The 23,260-nt window shown below is 37.0% G+C and overlaps 1 protein-coding gene across 1 annotated transcript; it reads right to left on the minus strand.

Annotated features, from left to right (window-relative positions):
* Positions 1-69: 69 nt before the first annotated feature.
* LOC125073827 (lysine-specific demethylase lid) lies at positions 70-22,725 on the minus strand. Its single transcript, XM_047684925.1, has 28 exons — positions 22,315-22,725; positions 17,819-17,896; positions 17,413-17,551; positions 15,574-15,752; positions 14,794-14,995; positions 14,481-14,629; positions 14,205-14,366; positions 14,008-14,124; positions 13,564-13,675; positions 13,255-13,391; positions 11,481-11,587; positions 11,055-11,207; positions 9,987-10,098; positions 9,623-9,817; positions 9,294-9,472; positions 8,996-9,167; positions 8,696-8,894; positions 8,402-8,517; positions 8,047-8,266; positions 7,505-7,887; positions 7,164-7,384; positions 6,931-7,052; positions 6,533-6,687; positions 6,188-6,366; positions 5,954-6,077; positions 5,585-5,803; positions 5,407-5,515; positions 70-4,995 (listed from the first exon to the last, which is right to left on the minus strand). Exons 1-28 carry the CDS (start codon positions 22,519-22,521, stop codon positions 4,736-4,738), a joined length of 4,707 nt encoding a protein of 1,568 aa, XP_047540881.1. The 5' UTR covers positions 22,522-22,725; the 3' UTR covers positions 70-4,735.
* Positions 22,726-23,260: the final 535 nt, after the last annotated feature.

Consider the following 23,260-nt stretch of genomic DNA (forward strand, 5'->3'; position numbering starts at 1 on the left):
TATGATTGTTCTTTTTTAAAATAAAGATAAGGATATAAGAAAAAACCTTAGTATTTTTTCAATAATTCTCTATATTATTTGGTACACATAACCGTCTCGCTGTCCAACCGTACTCGGTGAAGTGAGCTTTCAAACTGTCAACAATATAATATCAACATTAAAAGTTAAATAATCACTAACGCTCGGCTCACCGGTTCACTTGCACAGCTGACCTCTTAACTAATATCTGTACATTATACTAATGTTTATACATTCATGCTGGAATTATTTTTAACATCAGATCAGAAACAAACCTTAAAGTGACTGATAAATAGAAACAAACAGGATTTTAATTTGTAAAAATTGTACAATTTAGATTCATAATATATATCTGGATGTATACGGAACTGTTTATAATCTATCTGTGAAAAAATTGAATTTTAAATTTAGTACAAGTGAGAAAATAAATTCATTTTATATTTCGTCGAATATATTTTATACAATTTTATTATTTCGATTTACAAATCTGTACACACCCTTATAGACTGAAGTAATAATGAACCTTATGTACAGGGCATTAAGTTCACTTTACACTACATATTTATACTGAAGCAGAGATCGAACAATGGACCGTCTTAACTAACGAATTACAGCCATCTTGTAAATAAATAACGCAGAACTGTGTACCTTAGTGATATTAAATATAAAAGTATTTTTCTTAATGATTATAATTCCGTTTTTAAAATATCTTAAAAATCTGCATTTTGATGAAGAAACACTCCAAAGTGTCGATTGTTTCTTAATATGAAATAATAAAAATCGGATTCCATTAGGTAGTCACAACTTTCGTTAAATGGCTGTTCGCCTACATTTAAATCGTGTCTCACGACAGCGTAGTTGTACACTAATAGAACCCAATTCATAAAAATTGTCTTAAAGATGTCCAAAATGCATCTAGAAAATAAAATTCGCAAAATTAAATTGTACTAAATACGTACAATACATTTCTTAACTTTTAAGAAGCCTTTAAATTTACAGACATTTTATAAACTTATCTCTGACAAATTTGAGATTATTAGCAAATAATTATTAATAATAGTACATTAAAATTAAAACATGTGTTTCGTAACTGAAGTAGAACCATAATTATCATTTGTACATTATTTCCATATTTGACAATTGGGAGGACGGTGCCGCTTTGTAGACATCCTCAGTGCACGTGCCAATGATTCTACAACTATTGTACACAAATGACTACAATAATTTGACAGCACTAGCATATCCGAAATTACTGAACGCTCATTGGTCGCCTATTGCGTCATCGACTACCACCGACCAATGACCATTCAGTTTCAAGACAAGTTACTTAATCTGATTATCAACTTTCATCAAATTGAAGGTCAAATTATTGTGAAGACATTGTGTACAATAGATTTAACTCTTTGAGACTGCAGTGAGGTACCGTATTATTAGTTACCTATAAATATGTTTATAATAATTAACATTTAACAACGTAAGGAACATAAAGAAACCGCCTTCCCTATTCAAAGGAACAATAAGTGAATTTAAGAATCATGACACTGTTGTTAAATTTATTTATTTGTTTAAATTTGTATCCAGTATAAAATTTACTTTTCTAATATTCCCAAGAGATTTTAAAATTAAAAGGAGATGGTATTGTTAATATGGATTTATTAAATAGACAAATTTCAAATTACAACAATGTTTACATACAGTTTGAAACAGAAGCACTTGGGGGTGATTCTTTACAATGTTGAACCAATAAACAAACACAAGAACGACAGGCTGCATACTTCATGCCCGGACAAATGACACTTACAAACATTATGGTAACATTTATCTAAGCAATCCATACAAAACCCGCACACACTCTACTTACAAAATTCAAGTTCTAAATACAATAGAAAAATTTCCTATAGATTTTCGTTTTAAAAAAATATTTACAAAATTTTGATGACCGTACTCTCTTATCAAAACCTTTTTTTATAAAAACACGGACATTTCTGACATTTGCTCTTTTAATATGACAACCGTCGTTTTTAAATTTAGAACAGCGCTGCCATCTTGGAAATGTCACGTCATTACATACTATACAAACATCACAAATCGTTTTAAAGAACTGGTTTTAGGCGTTCTTTATTGGAAACGTTCCATTTTGTCTTCATAAGCATTACATTTCTCTCAATCGTAATATTACTTCCTAGAATTAAAAAAAAGTCAAATTTAATACCTACCCCCACCATACAACTTTTTTGTTCTGCCTAAAACAGTATGTTACCGGCGACATTGCATCAAAGCACTTTTTTCTCACAGTGACACTTCTTGCAAAAAAAACGCATTACACATTTGTTTCGTCCAATACTCAACATAAATAAAATCAACAGGTTTTCCTAGAATGTGCCTTCATTAACCGAAATAAATGTTTTTTTTATTAAATTTTTTCTTTTATTAAATTCAATAAATTGTTCCTATTCCCTTTCAACGGTCTGCAAGAGGAAAGACTGTCTACATACAACACTGATTACTATATTTGAGTGAGTTTAAAGTAAGTGGTCACTAAACATCTTTGAGTTCATAAAAGAGAGTAGACTGCTTGGGTGAACATGAGAAATAACAATAATAACTTTCTTTCAGATATAATACTTTAGGTTTTTTTAATTCCTCATAGTCTCAAATGGACTTAGATTATTTACGACAAAAATGTTGTAACTGTAAATTTACTAATGCAAAATACAAAGTATCAATTGCTCTAAAAGTTGTCCTAAAAAAATTTACAAGTGAATTCAACAATTCCTGAAAATTATTTTAAAGAAACTAGTATTAAGTTTTCAAGTTCATGCCAACGCCATTACTCTCCAATACGAACTCGCATCTAAACACCGATGTAACAATAATTTTAAAGTGTAACGAACAACATGTATTTATTCTATGAACTGTCAAAATTGTCAAAATGTCAACAACTAACAGCTTTTTCCACTGGACGTAAAACATTTAACATATACGCAATAATTCGATTAAAATTTTGTAGATGAAATATTTATTCTTCCAATTTATTATTTTTAATGCTTTATAAACAACAAATCTGTTGATGCCCATTAAATCCAATTAAAAATGCTTCCAAAATACATTCATAATGGCGTTTTGGTCCTTGTTTATGAATAAACTCGGAAAATGCCTTTCCGGGTGTATTTTTTCAGCCTATCTGTTTTATTGTGCTCAAGAGTAAGCAAAATTTATTTTTTTCATAGATTTATATAAATAAATATTCGTCCTTTTTTGCATTTGCAAAATATTACTTGATAATATTTGTGCTACTTTAAGTGCAAATTGAATTCTAATACATTCAGTTTTGTAAAGTGAAATGTTTTAACATATATTTAATTATTTTTTCTTGAACATCAATTACTTATTTTCAACTTTAATCTTGACGAAAATTGTGCAGTAACTCGTCTTGTTAAACACTCATATTTTGTAATACTTAATAATGTATTAACTAAGACTCCATTGATACTCTTATTTTCATCAACTGAAAGAAATAATTCACGATATCTTGTTAATACTTTGTGTATTGTTTGTATGTCAAGTTAATTCAAAATCATATCCACATGGATGGTACCCGCTTGTAATAAAATATAATTTCAAACAGTAAATTACTTTATGTCCTCGACATAATCAAATAACCAAAAACATGTTTGCCATTTGTATAGTATTATAAAATTTCATGATAACTAATACAAATGTATAACATGGAATTAAAAAATCCAGAGATATTATACCACAATGCCATACAGTATTTTTATTTAATTTAATAAATTTAAAGTATAATTCAAAATATACTTCTTCGAATGTTCCTATCGTTTCGAGTTTATTTTGTATAAGTTATAATAAAATTATATTTACGATGTTTCGTGTAATTCCATTTTCGCGTTCAGGTAGACCTAAGCTTTTGCGGTTTCAAAGCTGCTGGCAGAAAGATATCCACACATTTTAAAATTATAGTGTCTGGGCAACATTTTGTTGGAAACGAGGGTTACATTATATTTGATACATAGATATGAATAGTTTTATCGACGGATACTTTTCTCTCAATTAAATTCGCGAGGGAGCGTCAAGTGGTCTCCTTTTTTTAGATTTCAAAAATGAAAACGGAGTAGGTCTAGTAGCTCATATTGTTATATATCGCGGATTATATTTAGCGCAATATCACCATTTGACTGTAAATCATTCCGCTTGGTATTTTATAAACAAAATCCTGTGATCGAGATGTTGTTCGAGATTTCATGGACTTTTCGTGCTAATAGATCACCCAAATTATATTTAAGTAATTCGGATTTACCTGTTCTTTGTTAAATATCGCACAGCGTCGTTACATACATATTATACTCATGCATTTTTTTGTTCATGATCGTTCAAACAGTTATCAACGCGAGTGGCAGAACCTTTCAACTGACAGAATACATTTCGATTAAAAAACATAGTTACAACGTCATGCCACTCGTTCGCAGATCAACTGCAAACTCTTTACAAAGATGGTACCCTTCGAAATCGCCTGTATAACGTATCTCTAATGAACACAAACAAGTCGAAGCGGCCACACGGGTCACCACCAACCCAGTGTACGCATTAGAGACGGCACAGCGCACTCGGCATAGAGAATGTCCTCATAATCACTCTTTCATTGTCCGCATAGAAAAGACGTGAGCACCGTGCGAGGGGCGAGGCGGGGCGGGGGCGCTCAGTGGCGCTCGGCGCGCGGCTTGGCGTCGGCGCACGAGCCGCACACGTACTCGTCGTCCTCCCGCAGCGCGCCGCGGTTGAGGCCCACGCAGTGCATGTGGAACCACTGGTCGCAGCCGCCGTCGCACTGCACCCAGTCGACCTTGCCCGTGGGCCGCAGACAGGCGGCGGCGGCGCAGTCGTCGTCGTCGTCGGCGGACGAGCGCGACGACGAGCTGCTGCGCCGCGCCGCGCCGCGCGCCGCGCGCGCCTGCGCCGCTGCGGGGACACCTCACGTTAGAGCGCTCTCTTGACTTAGCGTTCATTATTTGAGCTTTACTCGATTCAATTACACATATGTTAAAAATTTAGAAATTATTAATACGAATGAGTATCAAATTCGGTACAGCTCGCAGTTTGACAGTTGATAGTGGCATTGACATTATTGCACCTCGGGATACATATTAAGACTTCAGTTCTGTGTTCGAACTCTCTTCAGTTGTGCCACATTACCGCCCCACCGGAATATGAGTGAGGTCATATAGAGTCCACCTGTGCTTGCTGCACACACTTGAGTACTATAATATTTAAGTGAAAATGGCTGTGTCATATTTTTACTGTCTATATAAAAATTCACGCCAATGTATTCAACCGCGATAACTATGGACGGTAAACAGATATCCAACTGACCTATTCTCGCCTGCCTCGCGTGGTGGTGCGCGGGGATGGCTCGCTTGCGTCGCTCCTGCCTCGCCATGTAGTGCTTGCGCATCATGAGACCGGAGCCCGAAGACACGCCCTGTCGAGACATCGCATGAATAAACTCGGAACACTCAGCCGTCGCATCGGTGCCGACGACGAGGCGTACCTGCTTCCTATTCAAGTAGTTGGTGGTGGTGGCGGAGCCCCGCTTCATGGCGGTCTTGGCGGCGCTGGCGGGGCGCGTCCGCTTGAGCGCGGCGTGGCGCTGCGCGGGCGGCGCGCGCTTGCGGCGGCCCGCGTCCAGCACGCGCGCGCCGCGCCGCCCCTCCGCCGCGCGCGCCGCCCACACCGCGCTCCACACGCACGCCTGCTCCGACAGCCGCACCTGCTCCCACGGACGATCGGGCATTAGCGGTATCGGGACGTATTATTTATTGATCTACTATAATCAGAAACTCCAGAAAAAAAAATCGCCACCATCTCGAAAACTCTCGTTATATTTTTATAAACGGATATGCGAGGAGCGACTCGTCACCTCGAGCAGATCTCCCTCGAGCATGAGGTCCTCCAGCTTCTGCAGCAGACCGGGAGGCACGCGGGCGCCGGCGCCCAGCGCGCGCGGCGTGGCGCTGTAGGCGTGCTCGACGCTCGCGGACGACCTGCCACACAAGGTAACTCTGCATTTCGATTCTATTCAGACCACCAACTCACCTCTTAAATGAAAAAAATGGTCGGTGCATTATTATAACGCAATCCGAGCAGGGCGAACCTGGCGTGCGAGTCCTTGCGCTCGCGCGGCGCGTCGTGCGCGCGGCGCGCGGGCAGCGCGGCCAGCAGCGGGCCGGCCAGCAGCGCGCGCGCCGCGTCCTGCCACGCCATGGCGCGCTCCGTCACGCACTGCAGCGCCTCGCCCTCCGCCAGCCGCACGGGCAGCTTCTGCAGCCACACCTGCGCACGGATCCGGCTTTAATGCGTCGTCCGCCGGCTCGCGACTCGCCGGTGGCGGTCGTTATAGTCTTATGTTATTATTATTATTGAATAATTTTCCTCGATGTTAGGCACCGAACTAGAGACGATGCCTACACGCGTACCGGTACGGTCGTATCGTACTCACCAGTAGAGCCAGTATCCGATGTAAACGCGGTCGCTTCGTGCGTGTACAGTCCGGGCAGAGGAATTTAGTCTCGGTGCAGGGGAACGGAAGCTCTATCCTTTCCGGAGATTCCTCGCGCTCCTCTGTGTCGTCACGAGCGGACGCCACGCATGATGCTATAACAAAAATAAGTACATATGTAGTATAAGCTAATATGTATTCTCATGACTCACATTAGTGACCAATTCGCATATAAATAATTTTCGTTACTTTTGCTTTTTGAAAATATTATTTTTACTACATTTTGAAGTGGAGCTTGTTTATAATCGTTGTAATTTGAAACTCGATTATACAAAACTTGAACGACAATTAGGCAATCAAAAGAAAATATGTGTATAATTATTATATGGTGCACTTACCATGGAACCAGTCCTTGCATAATTCGCACTGATTCATGATTCCATACTGTCGCTTCTGACAAATGCAGAACGTCACTCCAGCCGTTGGTGGAGCTCGTACCTCCTTGCGCATATTGCGGGCTCTGGAATGGAAAATATATTAACCATAGGAAACAACAAAATGTGTGGTGTAAATAACGGATTTCATTAATAATTAAACTATATTAAGATAGTACAACCGCAGCTCGCGTCACCTTAACTCCTTGACGGCGGCCAGCTCGCGCTGCTCGGCCTGCTTGAAGGCGGCCACGATCTCCGTGGGCGTGGCGTCCTCGCTGAAGTGCCGCAGCAGCGCGGCCTCGGCCGGGGGCTCCCCGCGCGCTCGTTTGCGCCCCGCGCCCCCCTCGCCCGCCTCCGCGCCCTCTCCCGCTTCACCGCGCGGAGCCAGCGCTTCCAGCAGAGAATACTGCCAGTTCTATAACGAAAATTAAAACAATGAACTTTTGATTGGATATGCGGTTAAAATTACTTATAATTTTCGATTGCTTGGCATTCGAAACTCTAACGGGCTTGGTAGCGTGGTGCGATGCTGTACCTTCTTGAGGAACATGTCTGCGGCGCCTCTCTGCCAGTCTTGTGCGGAGGTGAGCGCGGCGGCGAGATGTTTCTTCTCCAGCAGCGCCAGCGGGATCTGTGCGCCGCGACGAGACAGCGCCTCCACGCTGTGCATGTACGGGTACAGCTCCTTGGACTGCATCTCCTCCACTTTCGCGAGCCAATCCCTCGCGTGCGTGGTCGCCGTGTGCAGAGCGTGGTAGGACGGCAAGGCGGCCTCGATCTCGTCGCCCTCCGCCAGCAATGCGTCCAGTTCTGCGAGGGTGGTATGCTCGTCCGACTCGCTGAACGACTCTCTGTTCTTAGGTGTATTTGTGTCTATTAGAACTGCGCGTGCGCGACGTTCCCAGTCTTCTACTTGTACTGTTGAAAAAAGGATATTATTTTGTTTAGTCATTATCTATTATATTCATTTTTTTTTCATTTTCTTATCTAATGACATTATTTATACGGCTGCTATTAGCACATGCAGCTTTAAATATACATTTGTACTCAACAATTAGTAATATTGTTACTACTCACATTTGAGTTTATATAACGCTGCCCGCTCTGCCTCAACACGCCTATGCGGCACGACCGTCTCGGCCTCAGCCAGCAGCTTGTCGATGAGTTCGGGCGAGAGTGTGGAGCAGTCCTCGCGGTGCGTATGCACGGACAACACGAACTTTTCCTGCTGCAGGCGTGCTTGCAGCGCCGATAGCTGCGGTAGTACGATGCAGAGACGAGACCCGAGATCTACCACCTTAAAATCGCAAAGAAAACATTATGACTGAAGTAGTGAGAATATAGTACTTCAAAAATGTTCAATAAAGATGTTTTGTATAATGGTACTTTAATATTCTATGAATTCAGTACTGTTAAACTACGATCAACTCACTTCCTCCAGCTCCCTGACAGAAGCCGCATCGCACTCATCGAGCTCCTTACTCAGCAACTCAGTGGCGCGATCCTCGAATTCCGCGGTTTGTCGTAATACTTCTTTAACAGCTGAACCTGCAGGAAACCTTTTAATGTCAGTTCAATGAGGCTAAATTGAGGATAAATTGGTGAACGTTGACGAGTATTTATTACATTTGGTAATATATATCTTATCATACACCTGTACGACTAGATTATAAATATTGAGACACAATTTACATGTCTATGACGAAATGATTTAATTTCTGTTTACCCTCGGGCAGCACGCAGGCGAGTCCGTCGATCTCGGCCGCGAAGAGCGTAAGCTCGTGTATGGAGAGGCGGTACTTGGGGTCGTGGTGCCGCGTGCGCGTGCGCATCTTGTTGAGGTCGAGCTGCTGGATCACGGACGCGCACTTCTCCGCGTCCTCGATGGCCGTCTCCAGCGCGCGCACCAGCTCCGTCTTGTGCATCTGAAACAAACGGAAATTACATAAGACATCCGCGCTGCTAAATAAATTGATAATATCAACTTGCTTTCGTTTGGCACGACTAACTTGTGAGAGATATTTACCTTCAAATCGTGCGCCCTTTTGAGATGTGCCCTCAATCCATCCAGGTCGCAAGTCTTGGGCGTGTCTGGGTCTAGAGCATTCTGGACGGCCTCCGCCCACTCGCGGAACTGCTCTGACTTGCGTTTTAACTTCTCCAACATAGCAGGGAGCTCGTCGAGAGTGTAGCGATATCTGAATTTAAATCACAAGTTACAACCAATCTTATATTGAAAATTTGTACATATTATATTCATCGTATCACATATTTGTTTTTTAATCACGACTCAAAAGTCGTGCTTTGGAAGTGCCGTAGGGTACCTCAACTTGTGCGCGGCGGGTGCGCACGCACACAGGCGGTCGTGGTGGCGCAGACACGCGACGTGCGGCGTGCACGTGCACGTGACGCACGACAGGAAGCACGTGGTCTTGCACTCGTGGCACTGTCGCTCGTCGTCCGGCAGCAGCTCGAACGCCTCGCGCTCGGCCTCCGTCACGCCCTGGGAGGAAACACTCCATGACCATTTGTTTGCCAACCACAGTAAATTAATATTAAATTAATTCATGTTTACCTAGAGTTTGTAAAGCAATTCAAAAATATAAAACTGGACAATTAATCGAAAACAAAATATTGTCTCTGCCTGACTCACCCAATCGAGTAGGGATTTCCTCAATTTTCTTTCATCGTGCAGCATAGTCCTCATGTCCCTGTAGGCCGCCAACGCCACGGTGAGGCTGAGCGAGTCCGCTTCCAGAGCCATCTTACAGACGAGCTCGTCGTGCGAGAAAACGCAGTATCGCCGCAGAGTGGAGTAGTGCGCGATGCACTCGCGACCCATTTTAAGCTACAATGAAGCGATATTTAATTTTAAAAAATCGCTAGTAACAAGTAAGTAATATGTACTAACTAATGAAATTAAAAAAATATTTTTAGAATATAGCTCACTAGCCCTTCAGGATCACCTGGTAGCTACTATTAGTTTTTTCTCATTCATAAATATGTAAATCATTTACCCAGTCGGCGGGCGTGAAGTTGACGGCCTCGGCGAAGTTGTACCCCTGGTTGAAGCCCGCGTGGTAGGCGCGCGGGAACGTGATCACGAACTCGCCCGCGTGCTGGTCCGTCCTGGTCACACGAGCAGACGATACGTATACGTTGTGGGGACATTTATTACTCGTATCATTTGTTTGTGTGAACACCATTAACATAATTCGAGGGGTGCGGTTTATATGTTTATGTCAACACCAGAAATGAACGTTATGCTAATTTAAATGAGTTATATAATTGTGATTCCCTAGTTATGTATATATATTATTATCATTTTAAATTATAAAAATATGCACGTTTTAGCTCCTGTATCATTAAGTTATAAATCACAAAAGAAAATTCCGATTATATTCAATATTTTTCCTTACAATGATATGAATGATAACATTGTGAATGACTGCTTAACAATTGTGATCTTGGGTCGGTCAAATCCCAAAGGATTTGAAACATTTGAAACAATGCTTGGTGTGCATTGGTTACAAAGTTGGTTTTAATATTTGTATTTAGCTCAGCTGCTGTTTTTTATTATAAATATATATAGTTATAAGTATAAAGAGATACAAAGACAGTTTTTTTTATCTCTTTATTACATTATAATTTTGGCAACGCCGCATTTACGCACGTAATTCATTGAAAGTAAAAAATAAGGTAATTTGCAGACCATATACTCAGGAAGGGAAAACTTCATCAACATGTTTTGGGGGTTCGAAAAAAATTTGGGCCCCACTGTAAGAACAATATCGCGGAAAACAAATTTATAGGAATGACAAATATATCATCGGATAGGAAATAGAAAAACTTAGAAACATCCATTTCAACATTATAAAAAAACGTGCATGAGGCCAAAAGTGTTCTAAGATGTGTATGTATGTATGTATGTATGTATGTATGTATGTATGTATGTATGTATGTATGTATGTATGTATGTATGTATGTATGTATGTATGTATTTATATATATATTTACAATAAAATAGACAATTTAAAATATCATATATATACATTTCTGTATAAATGTATGTTTTATCTTCTCACCTGTACACAGGCACGCCTGCCTTCATGAGGACATTTGGATTCATGATAGTGACCAGCTGGTGCAACAGATCTGGCTGTAACTGGAACAGCTCTGGTGCCTCAGCCTTCATCGCTGCTTCAAACTGTTCAGCTTTGGAGCTGGGTACTCCATACCTAGAGAAATTGATACAATTGTAAGTAATAAATAACTCAACGTGTTATCCCATAGTGTCCCATTTAAAAATAATCTTTTTGCGTTTATTATATAATACGCTACGAAGCGCGAAAGTATTAATGTTAAACACAAGCGAAACCGCCAAAAGCAGCTTATTTTGTAAATACAATTATTAATAAGTATATGTATGTGTATATTGGAATATATAATTACCAATACATCAACAAAAAATCTATATGTATCATTCGTCACAAAAGAAAAAAAATTGTTACCATGTCTTGGGTTCGCCCCAGTGCAAGTAGTTGATGGAGTAGCTCCAGTGGTCTTCGTTGTGCCAGCAGAACGTCGCGAAGCACATGCCCACGTACAACCATGGCACCTGACGAACACACATCTTTACTTATAGTACGGATAGTAGCAACTATGCTACATTTTGAAACTTTATATGCAAGGGAAAACCGTTGCAGTTTTCTTAAAAATGTTAAGAGTAAACGCTGACCTAATTTCAGGTACGACGGCCATTTTCAAAGAAAAGCCAACTACGCGAAAGATTATATTCCAAGCGTGTGCAAACACTGGTGCACTCTCAAAATGTTTAAAAACTTAATAATTTACTGAAATGTTATATAATTGTTATGTAAGAAAAGATATTATACCAATTAGTTGAGTAAATATTACGATAAAAATGATAAATAAAAACAAAACAAAGAAGGCCAGTTTTGTATCGTTCAGCTTGCCAGATGGTATTGACTTTGTCGTTCGAAAGAAAATATAACAAAGCAAATAGAATCGCAGACGGCGCGCTGTGCCGAATGGGTTATACATTTCACAGCTACTTCTTACAAAACTATTTGTAATAGCCACGTAATATTTATTCATTAAAAGCTCAAAGTAACTCGCATCCAATCGAAGGCTGTCAAAATTTTGTTTGATAATTTATTTTCACAAATTGATAAATACATGTGGAATATTTAGTCTTCTGCTAACTAATATCACTTACAGATGCACAAAACTATTTTTAAGGATACAAATGACTAAAGTAATATAAAAAAAACTACAAAATATTAATCAAAATTACATCAGAATAAAAAGTAATATCTTTGGAAAAAAAAATATATTATGTAAATAAACCCAAAGGATATTATGTTATGATAAGCTGAATCTGTTGTTGTATATTCACAAGGTGTGGACAAACATCTTCTAGTCATGATGTGGATGTATAAACTCATTCTATGTTTAAGTATTTAACATTTTATTTGTTGATTTTGTTCAATAATTTGTTTACATAATGTTTAATGTTCTTGTTCGATACTTTTGCTAGAATAAATAGTTAATATTTATTATAATATTTTTAGTCTCAATAAAACTATTGTGAAGACAACATGCGTTATCAATATTCACCCGCTTCGTCGTACAAAATTGAACCATAACCAAATAAACAGTTCTATTTGTATCTAATACGCAAACCTTGCTTCTGGGTTAATGAGAGTACCATTTAACCTACACACTTAATTAATTGCAACTGATTCATTTTAATAAACATTAAAACGCTTCTATATATATTTTTAAAAACAATTATCAAATCCGCTTCACTTAATTTGTTGACGGTACCGAGTTAGAAACCTTCATTCATTCAAGTGCCAACAACTTCAGGCTACTGAGTATTATCTATCGAGTTGAAATCGTATGTTGAATATTATGAACGAAAGCGTTATTAATTATTATAATTATGTGTATATTATACACCATAAATATAGAAGACAGGATTAACCTCTTGTTTCCACAACATTAATCAAAGTCAAATTCCTAATTTGGTTTTAATCCTGGATGGTCATTGGTTGACGGTCCCCAACGACTCAAAAGTCGGCCAATGAGTGTTCAGGTATATAACAAATTAAATCTTGCTCTTGTTAATATGGTGAAAAAATTGGTACCAAGTGCCTGTTCTCACACCATCACTCTTACTCTTCGAAATACAAAAAAGTCGGCATGTAACGGCTCTACAAATGTACATTAAATGATTTGAGTTAGCAAATTCTAGCTTACCTTCATGCCCGATATATCAGCATTGATGTGACCGAGCACAGAACCTTCTAGAACTGGCAAATTGTTCAAGTTCCAGCTAGATTCCGCATACTGTTGTTCACCGGGGTAGAGATGTGCACTGGATTTTGTCGGGAATCCTGTTCATAGAGTTTCCGTTAATGTAATTGTTTTAATAACCATCATCCTCTTAATTACATGTAATCAATGATCTATAAATATGAATAAGAAAAAATCCGCTATCGGTTCCCTGAGCTAAAATCCTATATCCTATATGTACCTACTATCGCCGTAATAATAGAAGAAGCTCACCGGATCCATGGTCCATGGAGTGCAGGTCGGCGCCGTACTCCACCGTCACGTCCTCGTCGATGGAGCACACCACGCGCCAGAACTCGCGCTCCACCGTCGACGTGGGCACCATCTGGTGGGGTCGACAGTTACTGTACTGTTTGTAGGTAGAAAGAGGAACAAGACTCATAATTCAAATGCAGTTTGTTATCTCATCATAGATACATTAAGAAATATTAACTAGTAATCATCCTGTCTTGTAAATTATGAAATTTGAAATATAATCCCTGTTGTATTTGTGATTAAAATACAAAGTACTGCTGATTAGCAGTACAATTAATCAATAATTTGTGGTACCCACTCTATTCTGAGAAGCACAACCATAAGCTTCTGCTAGCACAAAACTGTATCAGTTTAAGCTGCCAATTGAGTGTTGTGTCCCCTTTTATCTAAAGTGAAACTTACATGTACGGGCATGTTGAAGTAATCAGATTTAAACTGATCGGCCATCTCCCCGAACTGCTGCAGCGTGTACTCCCGGGACGCCTGCTCGAATCCGAACGCCTCCGTCGGCTTGGACACCTGGACAAGGAACCGACCGACATTATAAACTCGAGCAGCGTATAGCGCGCGACGCGCAGCGAGCGGCTCGAGGCACGCACCTCCTCGGCGAGGCACACGGGGCAGCGCCAGTCGCCCTTGGGCACGTCGGCCAGCGGCGGCACGAGGCAGAACGTGTGGTAGGAGTCGTCGCAGCCGTCGCACAGCAGCATCTGCTCCTCGATGTCGCCGCGCCCGCACACGTGGCACATGTACTTCGCGAGCTGCGGACACGCGCCGCGGGGCACGGTTAGGGTGGCGTGGCACAGCGAGACACTCGGGCGGCATTACAATTTATAACAAAAGAAGAGGCAGCGTATATGTATACGGGTACTGACGGGGTCGTCGGGGTGCAGCGGCGGCGGCGCGGGCGTGACGGACACGGTCATGTTGCTGAGGCGGTGCTCGCGCAGGCGCGTGGAGCGCAGCACGCGGGCGCGCGCGCCGCAGCTGCCCGCCGCCGACATCCACTTGTTCTCGCGCGGACCTGAGGGCGGCGCCGAGCCTCATTTCATTTTTTATAAAAAAATTTAACACCCAGAAGAAAAATTCTAAGCAAACGTGAAAATCGTCGTTGAAATGACAGAATTAGTTGCACGAAGTGTTGACGAATTAAGAAGTGAAACGCGCGGTCAGAACTTCACCACTCACTTCGACGGGTCTCGCCGGGCTCCTCCTTGATGGGGGTCTTCTTGTCGTCGCCGGCGGGCAGCGCGCCCTCGGTGTGGCTGCCCTCGGCCGCCTCGGGCTCCGAGCTCTTGAAGCGGCGCGCGGGGGGCGGGGTCGCCGCCGGGGGCTTGCTCGACCTCCGTCCCGCCTTCTCCGGCGTCTGTTCGCCTTTCACTTCGATCTTCTGTTTGAAAAAGACATTTTTTGTGTGTAACTGACCATTTTTTAATATTTTTATCTCAGTGATTAATTTATTAGTTTATATTTTTTATAGAATGTCTTGAATTTTGAAACGTTAAAGGACAGTAAATAACGCAGCTAAAAACAGGACTATCCCACTCTAAATGGTCGATCGAACGGTCACACTAATCACATGTCAACGTTATGGGGCAGTTTAGGTTCCAAGCTTGAGGTTTGAATAACAATACAAATCAATATTCCTCATTTCCCCCGACATTATTCATTTAGTTATATGATGACTTGCCAAAATATACCAAGCATTTTTTCCACCAGTTCATATACCATTAGATAGCAACTGCAACAGTTCATTTAGTATATGACAGCTTGAAAGGACCGTGAATAATGTATATATACATTATTATTTTTAAACTTACGAATGCAATTAATTCGCTGAAAAAACACATAGTACTTTTTATCCCCTACACCTGCACTAATTCTTTATATAAGTTCACAAGAAAGCCAATAATATATTAAAACTGACCTCAATGATAGTGTCACTGTGATCGAAATGAAACAACTCACCGTCTCTTTGTTGTCACCAGCGCAGCTGACGGCTCCGCTGTTCTTGAACACATCATACGGGTAGAGGATGCGCTCGTAGTGATTCTTTAATATTGATCCGATGCCCTTGCCCTGGGGGTGGCCCATCCGTCGAGCTATCTTTGACCATTTCCGCTCCGATGAGCATACTTCGAAACCACCTGCGATTTTGTGAATAATTTTATATCGTACACTTTATTTATTTATTTAACTTATTATGATTATTATAATTGTAAATTAAGTTTTTTTTTTAAATATCGTGTCTCAGTGGAGTTGTTTGTGTATTTTTCCCACAAATGGTCAAACTGATGGTAAGCGGTCAGGACCGCATATAGACAATGACACTGTAAGAAATATTGACCATTCCTTACATCGCCAATGCGCCACCAACCTTGGGACCTAAGATGTTATATCACTTGTGCCTGTACTTACACTGGCTCAATCACCATTTAAACCGGAACACACCTTTGTACTGATTACTGTTGTTTGGTGGTAAAATATCTGATGAGTGCATGGTACCAGACAGGCTTGCCCAAAGCTCGACCACCAAGTAAAAGTTAAAGTAAAATTATATGAAATATCACGATATTTGTTTTCCTTGCTATTGGCGGTAGCTTGCATAAAGCCCTAAATGTACATTCACTTAAAGGCTCCTCTACTTTTCCCGATATGTTCGGACATTTTTCCATAACGCTATTTTAATACGGATTAGTTGATACATATGTGGCTAATTTAGATCCGACTAGTGCAGATTTTCTCACGATATATTCCTTCACCACAGTGCAAGAGATAATTTATAAACACAATTTAAGTAAAAAAAATCAGTGGTACTTAACCGGCAATTTGACATTTTATTCCAATTCCGTACTACAGACTGAACCAAATCGATAGTTTAATTCAACGAATTTAAAACCATTATTATTAGACGGCATAGCCCAGTAACTTCGGTTTAAAATTGGACTCAAATATCCAAATATTCCTTTTATTAATTTTGTATCTTCCAAATCTTCTAAAACGGGTTTTGTAATCGGCATAGGAAAAGCTATGGTAACCAAAACACGCTTCTTATGTGTGATGTGCACGATCAAATCATTTTCCTTGTCAAAGAGGAAACTTGCCTAACGGATAAAAAAAATATAAGAAAACCCAAAAAACAAATAAAAAAAAATAACAACTGTATGCCACTGAAACATCAACCATATATTCCAAAACCTATTGCGAAAAAACATCTTTGAACTTAATGATTACACCTCCTTGCATAATACTAATAAAACTTCCTCTTATTACTCCACTTCGCAACCTTTACACTCGCTCAAAGATATTATCCTCCTACGCATTAATACAAGTTGACATCATTGTAAAAATCTTTACTAATATTGTAAATGCGAAAGTATCTCTTTCTGTTCGCTTTCACGGTCAAAACACTGAATCGAATTTGATGAAGTTTTGTATCAAGCAAACTTGAATCCCAAGGAAGGTCATAGGCTCCTTTTTTATACCAAACACTTTACAAACAGACCCTATAAAGCGAGCGCAGTCCCGGGTAACAACTATTTAATATAAGAAAATAATACAAGATTAAAATAAAAATGGTGACTAAAACTTCTGAATACAGATATGCTTGCATTGCATTATAAAAATAATTAAAAGATAACTTTTAACATATTAAGTAGTAATAAAAAAGTATATACTAATTTTAACAATTTTTTGTTGTCTGTATAAATTTACTTTTTGTTTATGGATCAGGGAATGACTCGGAAAACTTTATACTTAAGTTATATACACAAGTAATAAATAAAATGTTAGCAATGATCATCTTACCAGCTTCTTTAACGATTTTGTGCAAGGCGTACAAATCTAAGGGTTTCCGTTCAACTGTGGGTATTTTGAGAACGGAGCCCTGAAGTTCCCAGAACTTGATAATCTGGTCAAGGAAATTCAGCTTAACTCTTGTGATAGCCTGAAAAAGTACAGTACAGTGATACACACTATGTATTAGATGGACTCATCAACAAAAAAATTAAGAAAAAAAAAACCTTAATAAAATGAGGACATTGGCCTTTCGTTTTTTAAATAAAAAAAAAATACATATATTATTTTTAGTCTATATTTTACTTGTATTTAATTAATATAGTTGCATATGATGTTTAAATGTTTTTAAATCATGGCGTTTTAATAAACTTTATGCAAAACATATAACAATAGTAATATTATGTTATTTATTTACCTCTAATTCATTAAGCCTTTGTATTCTGGGTGTGAAACGCAGTCGATCCACGTCTACTGCGAACGGTGGCTGCCAATGCTAAACAAAAAATGGTTGCTAAGTTTAAAAAAACATATTTTTTGTGTGAATTTAGAATGACCGCACCACAGTCACTCCGTTAAATGTACTAAAATTACAATTTTTCGTATTTTTCATGTAAATTTTATTTTAACATCAAGAAACAGGAATTGGTTTTGAATTCATAATTTAAATATATAGCCATATAATTATTTTCTATTATGTAAAATCCCAAAAAAAAATCTTATTAGATTGCTTTTGTACTATATATACAAGTATTCAAAGATTATTTAAAAATAGATTAATAAATATAGTATTTAGTAGTCTACTTAAGACTACTACATCATTTATCTATGTATATATAATATCATGATGACCTTGAAATGATATGATTTACTTCGGTTTTAAACCTATTTTGTTTTCTTCCATTAAAGCAGATTTCTACTACATCTGCCAATGTTACTCTTTGTCAGTTTTTTTCTTTATATACACTAGCTAACTTTTTATTTAGATAACTTGAAGATACAATAACAATTATATTCATAACAACATTCCAAGCAGCAGGTAAGTTGTTATTGAATAATTTTCTATAGCTTTATTTGCTATAAATTAAATTATGCAAAGTATATTCATGTCTTTCATTTAGCATCACTTATTGAGAGTTACTGCTTAAACCATTATATCATTTTTTGTTGACGATACAAGTTTAAAATCCATCATTGATGGACGTTGAACACAAAATGTCTTAGTTTCCTTTTTAAGAAAATATGTCACATATATATAAAACTGCTATATGTATATATATAGGTATATGTAATAAGTTTCTATACTAATATAAATACGAAAGTCACTCTGTCTGATACCTCTTCACGGTTAAACCACAGAACCGATTTAGATAAAATGTGGTATGAGGGTAGTTTGAGTCTGATTTTAAGTCTTTTTTAATTCAACACTTGTGTGTACAAACATTGTGGTGTGACAGTGTGTGTGCTATATATATTTTTATAAATTTCTCACAAGCAATACATATATATTTACATAATAGAGCTTCATCTGAAATGTAATGATAAATACATAGATGAGTTTAGAGATCAGATTATATGACACCATAACAATATAGATAGATCTTAATATGATCTTTGTATTTGATATTACATATACAGCAGTGTAGCAACCTTTGTAATTTAAATTTATATATTGTTATACAAATAATTTTGTGAAGCAAGACTATTTAAAAAATAATTTAGTTTGATATTTACACTATTGTTGCAATAAATGCAAATTAAGTTATATAATGTATTTGGTTGAAGCCAATATGGCCCAGTAGACAGAATTTTAACTTAAAATAGTGGGTGCGAAGCCATGCAAATGTCACTGAATGTTCGCATTCTTAATCTGATCAATTAATTATTGCCTGAGTGGAAGGAAAACCCTGTGGTAAAACCTGCATACGTCAGATGATTTTCTGCTATATATATATATATATCTAAAGATTTGCACTGAAGCTGGAGACGAAGTCTATGCCATGCCTTTAACCACTTCTAGGCTTCCTCATATTTCTTTTGTCAAAATAATGATCACTAGTACTATTGAGTAAACAAGTTCTATATATCCTTCTAATAATTTCCTATACAGCTATTTTGTAAGCAAATCAGTTTATAAGGCTTATACACATATTGTTTTCTATATTTATAAGTGTAAAATGACCTGGTGATGATAATTTTTATATGTGTGAAATAAGAGATCTGTATTGTAAACATAGAGCCACCCAGGGGATAAATATTGTTCATTTAGTATCAATATTTACATTTGAAAAAAAACTTACTACAACTTAAACTAAATTAACTATACCAGAATGATTTCTTTTGTTCTAATCTAATTTGAATATTTTTTGTAAAATTTGAAATATTATAGCATTTGTATATTTACCAAAATTTAACTTATAAAATTATTAAATTAATATAAATATTTTATTTAAGACACATTTAAGATTTATGAAGTGTTTAAAACACTAGTTCTTGTTGTTCTTTTATATTTAATATAAGGTATAGGATGCAACTTGTGTTAAAAAAGTATGTGATATTTATTGTGATGGTAATGTATCAAATTCTAAATTATATAATATAATAAATATATAATTTAATCAATTAAGTAAAGCTTCTTAACCTCATATATTGTATATATTGTAGAAACAATACTCAAAAATTATTAAAGATGTTAAAAAATAAACTTAATAATGCTAAATATGTTTGAAGTTAATTAAAAATTAACTTTAACATATTTAGCGTTTTTAAATATAGATGTATAAGCCGACCGATTTTAGTGATGATGGTCACAAAACAATAAGGGCTCAAACATAAGCATAAACTTTATACTCTCCTTTTTATATTCCCACAAAATAGGGACGTTATACAACAGAAACCGGTTAGGGCACTAGACCAACAGCTCTCCAATTCACGAAATATAAAGCTGAGATATTGACATTGTATTGACAGAAGGCCCAGGATCAAAAATTGGTAACTCAGAATCTACAGCTCAATAATCTAGCCCCCTACTTATTAGACCTATAACCCAGTAGTGAATACATAAATTAGGATATATAAATCTTTTAAAAAGTTCACAGTACTATGACATATCAGAGTTCATGGATGTTTGTAGTTACATGATTTATAGAAATGTAACTTATGATAAATCTATAATAATGTCCAGAGTACAGGTTACAACAAGAACACTATTCTACACATGTCTTTTCCAGTCAGATGTGTAAGTGATTCACTAAATGAAGAAAACCCAAACACATAGGCCATTTATGGACCATTTTATAGCTTTCAAGAATCTACCAATCATGGGAATTGTTGATTGAATGCTTGTCATTATTGTCATGTATTGACTAACTGACAATTCCAACAACAAAACAAATTATTACTGTTTAACTGTTTACTTGCTGGACTTGGACAGAGCCCTACCACCGAGAATTACAACACATAATATAAAATAATAATTATATTATAGTTATTTTTTTGTTGACTTTACCATCTGATTAAATAAACAATTGATATTTTGCGTCAAATTTGAATCCAAGGGATCCATAATGATATATAAATATTACATTATATTATTATTCACTATCATTTGAAAGCGTACGATAATTTTAAAAATAAGAAAGATATTCGACGGTTAAAGGAAAGCATTTCACACTGTAAGAACATGTTTTAAGTACATATAAATCATGTACTAAGTTGCATTGTTACCAGTGAAATAAATAAAATTACACCCAAAAATCAAATTGTTCGAGCAAAACCCGGCAAAATTAATCATTATTAATAATATAGAGATTTTATCAATTGAGAACAGCCTTTTAATTTTTTATATCTTCACATATTTTTATAAAATACCATACCATAAAGTGTATGTACAAAACTCTATGATTGATACATTTTGCATTAACAACAATAAATATACAAATTATCATAATTATATATCTATATGTATATAGAACTATTTAAAAACACTTCAAATAAGTACAACTTACTAGATAAAAATTAATGGGGAAAACCAAAATTTCACACTGATATAATTTGAAAATAATTTCTCCAAGCAAATAACAATTATAACTATTTTAAAACTAATATCACAGGAGTACACTAACATTTTTCTCACATACATTATTTATATATAAAATTTAAAGGTCAATTAAAATTATGACAATATAAAAAACAACTTATTTTCTATTGGATTTCTCAACTTGAATTCTATAACTGGGATGTATATATAAGCAAAAATATCCTCATAAATGTAACTGTTGTAGCAATTACTGTGAATTCATTATGAAAATAGTGTGACCTCATGCTGGACATAGCCTCATTCAATATCCAAAATTACTACTTTATGGAATGGTTTATTTTCTCTTTTGGTAATATCCAAGTAATAACTTTAATTAGTTATTTCAAATATATTATTTAAAAAAAAAAAAACTATTTTTATGTGTTTTAATTAGATTTATTATCAGTTTAATCATTATTTACCAGAAAAATGTGATATTTCGCGTAATTGGAATGTTCGTCGATTTATTTAAGACAATAAGGCGAAATAGTTATTTTTTATCTAAAATATCGTAGGCAGAGGGCACGACACAAAATGGCAACCAGCCTACAGCAACAATATGCGAGTGCATTCGACGATAATTATATGCGCTTTTCAGTCAAATGTGCAGTCGCAGGGAACTTGAACACGTATTATTTGTGGTCGATTGAATAAAATAAAACTTAAAGACCATACTAATTTGTCATAAGAGTGTCCACGGTTGCATCACAAGGCATTCTAAGCATTTAAATTTAGGGTTAGAAATCCATAATACGATATAATTTAACAAAAAGAGGACAAGTTTTTAGGACAGAAACATAATGTTGCATCGATTTATGACAAAGAAAATAACTTACGGCGGGTGGTTTTATCTTGCATATCCCCGACTTCTCAGCGATGGGCCTTATTTTGCTGATATACGCCAAAGGATCTAGGAACTCTTCAGGCGTAGGCTCGAAGACTGGAGCCTCGGGGGGCACGGTGAATGTAAAATTATCAGGTTTCATGGGGGACGCCGAGTCCCCCATACTAACTTCGACATTAGCTTCGTCACATTTTCCCATTTTTGAGAAAAAACCTATGCAGTTCTCACAAATTTAACTATAATTAACACTTTAACATCATCTAACGTTAAGGAATGAACAAAGCACGTCCACAAAGAAAAAGTAGCATGAAAATTTGCCTTTCCATAAGGAATCTCGAAAAGATAATAATTGAAATTATCACCAACAAATAACAGAGTTCACTTGCACGTCCGCCATGCGAAATTGAACTTTCGAAACTCCAGTGTTGCCATATTCAAAATAAAATCTTACATTTTTGACGATTGTGTTCAATGAGCATTTATTTAAACAGGCTATAAAATAAAAAGTAAAATTAGGAATATGGTTTTATTTCGCTAGTGACCTGAGACAACCTATATAAGCATTGTTTTTAAATAAAATAATTTGATTAGAGAGCAAAGATACAAAAAAAAAGTGTAAATTCATCAATAAAGGCTTTAAATAGTAGTAGTAATTGTGATTAAGTTTAATCTTTCATTTTTTTAAAGAAGTTTAATTATTTTTAAGTATTAGGTTGAAAACATTTCAAAATATATCTTAGGTATCTATTATCTATTATTAGGTATATTTATCTAAACAATTCTTTTTTACAAAACATTTTTGATGCCGGTGACATTTGATATAAAAATTATAGCAATTTGAATATCTAAATCTGAAAGATTTTATTTTTTAATATTTGTATCTAGACATAGACCCAGATATATTTATTTAGGTTCATTAAAATCCTACGAGGCTTTAT

Source organism: Vanessa atalanta, chromosome 25 (genome assembly GCF_905147765.1).
Source record: "Vanessa atalanta chromosome 25, ilVanAtal1.2, whole genome shotgun sequence".
Classification (NCBI taxonomy): Eukaryota; Metazoa; Arthropoda; class Insecta; order Lepidoptera; family Nymphalidae; genus Vanessa; species Vanessa atalanta.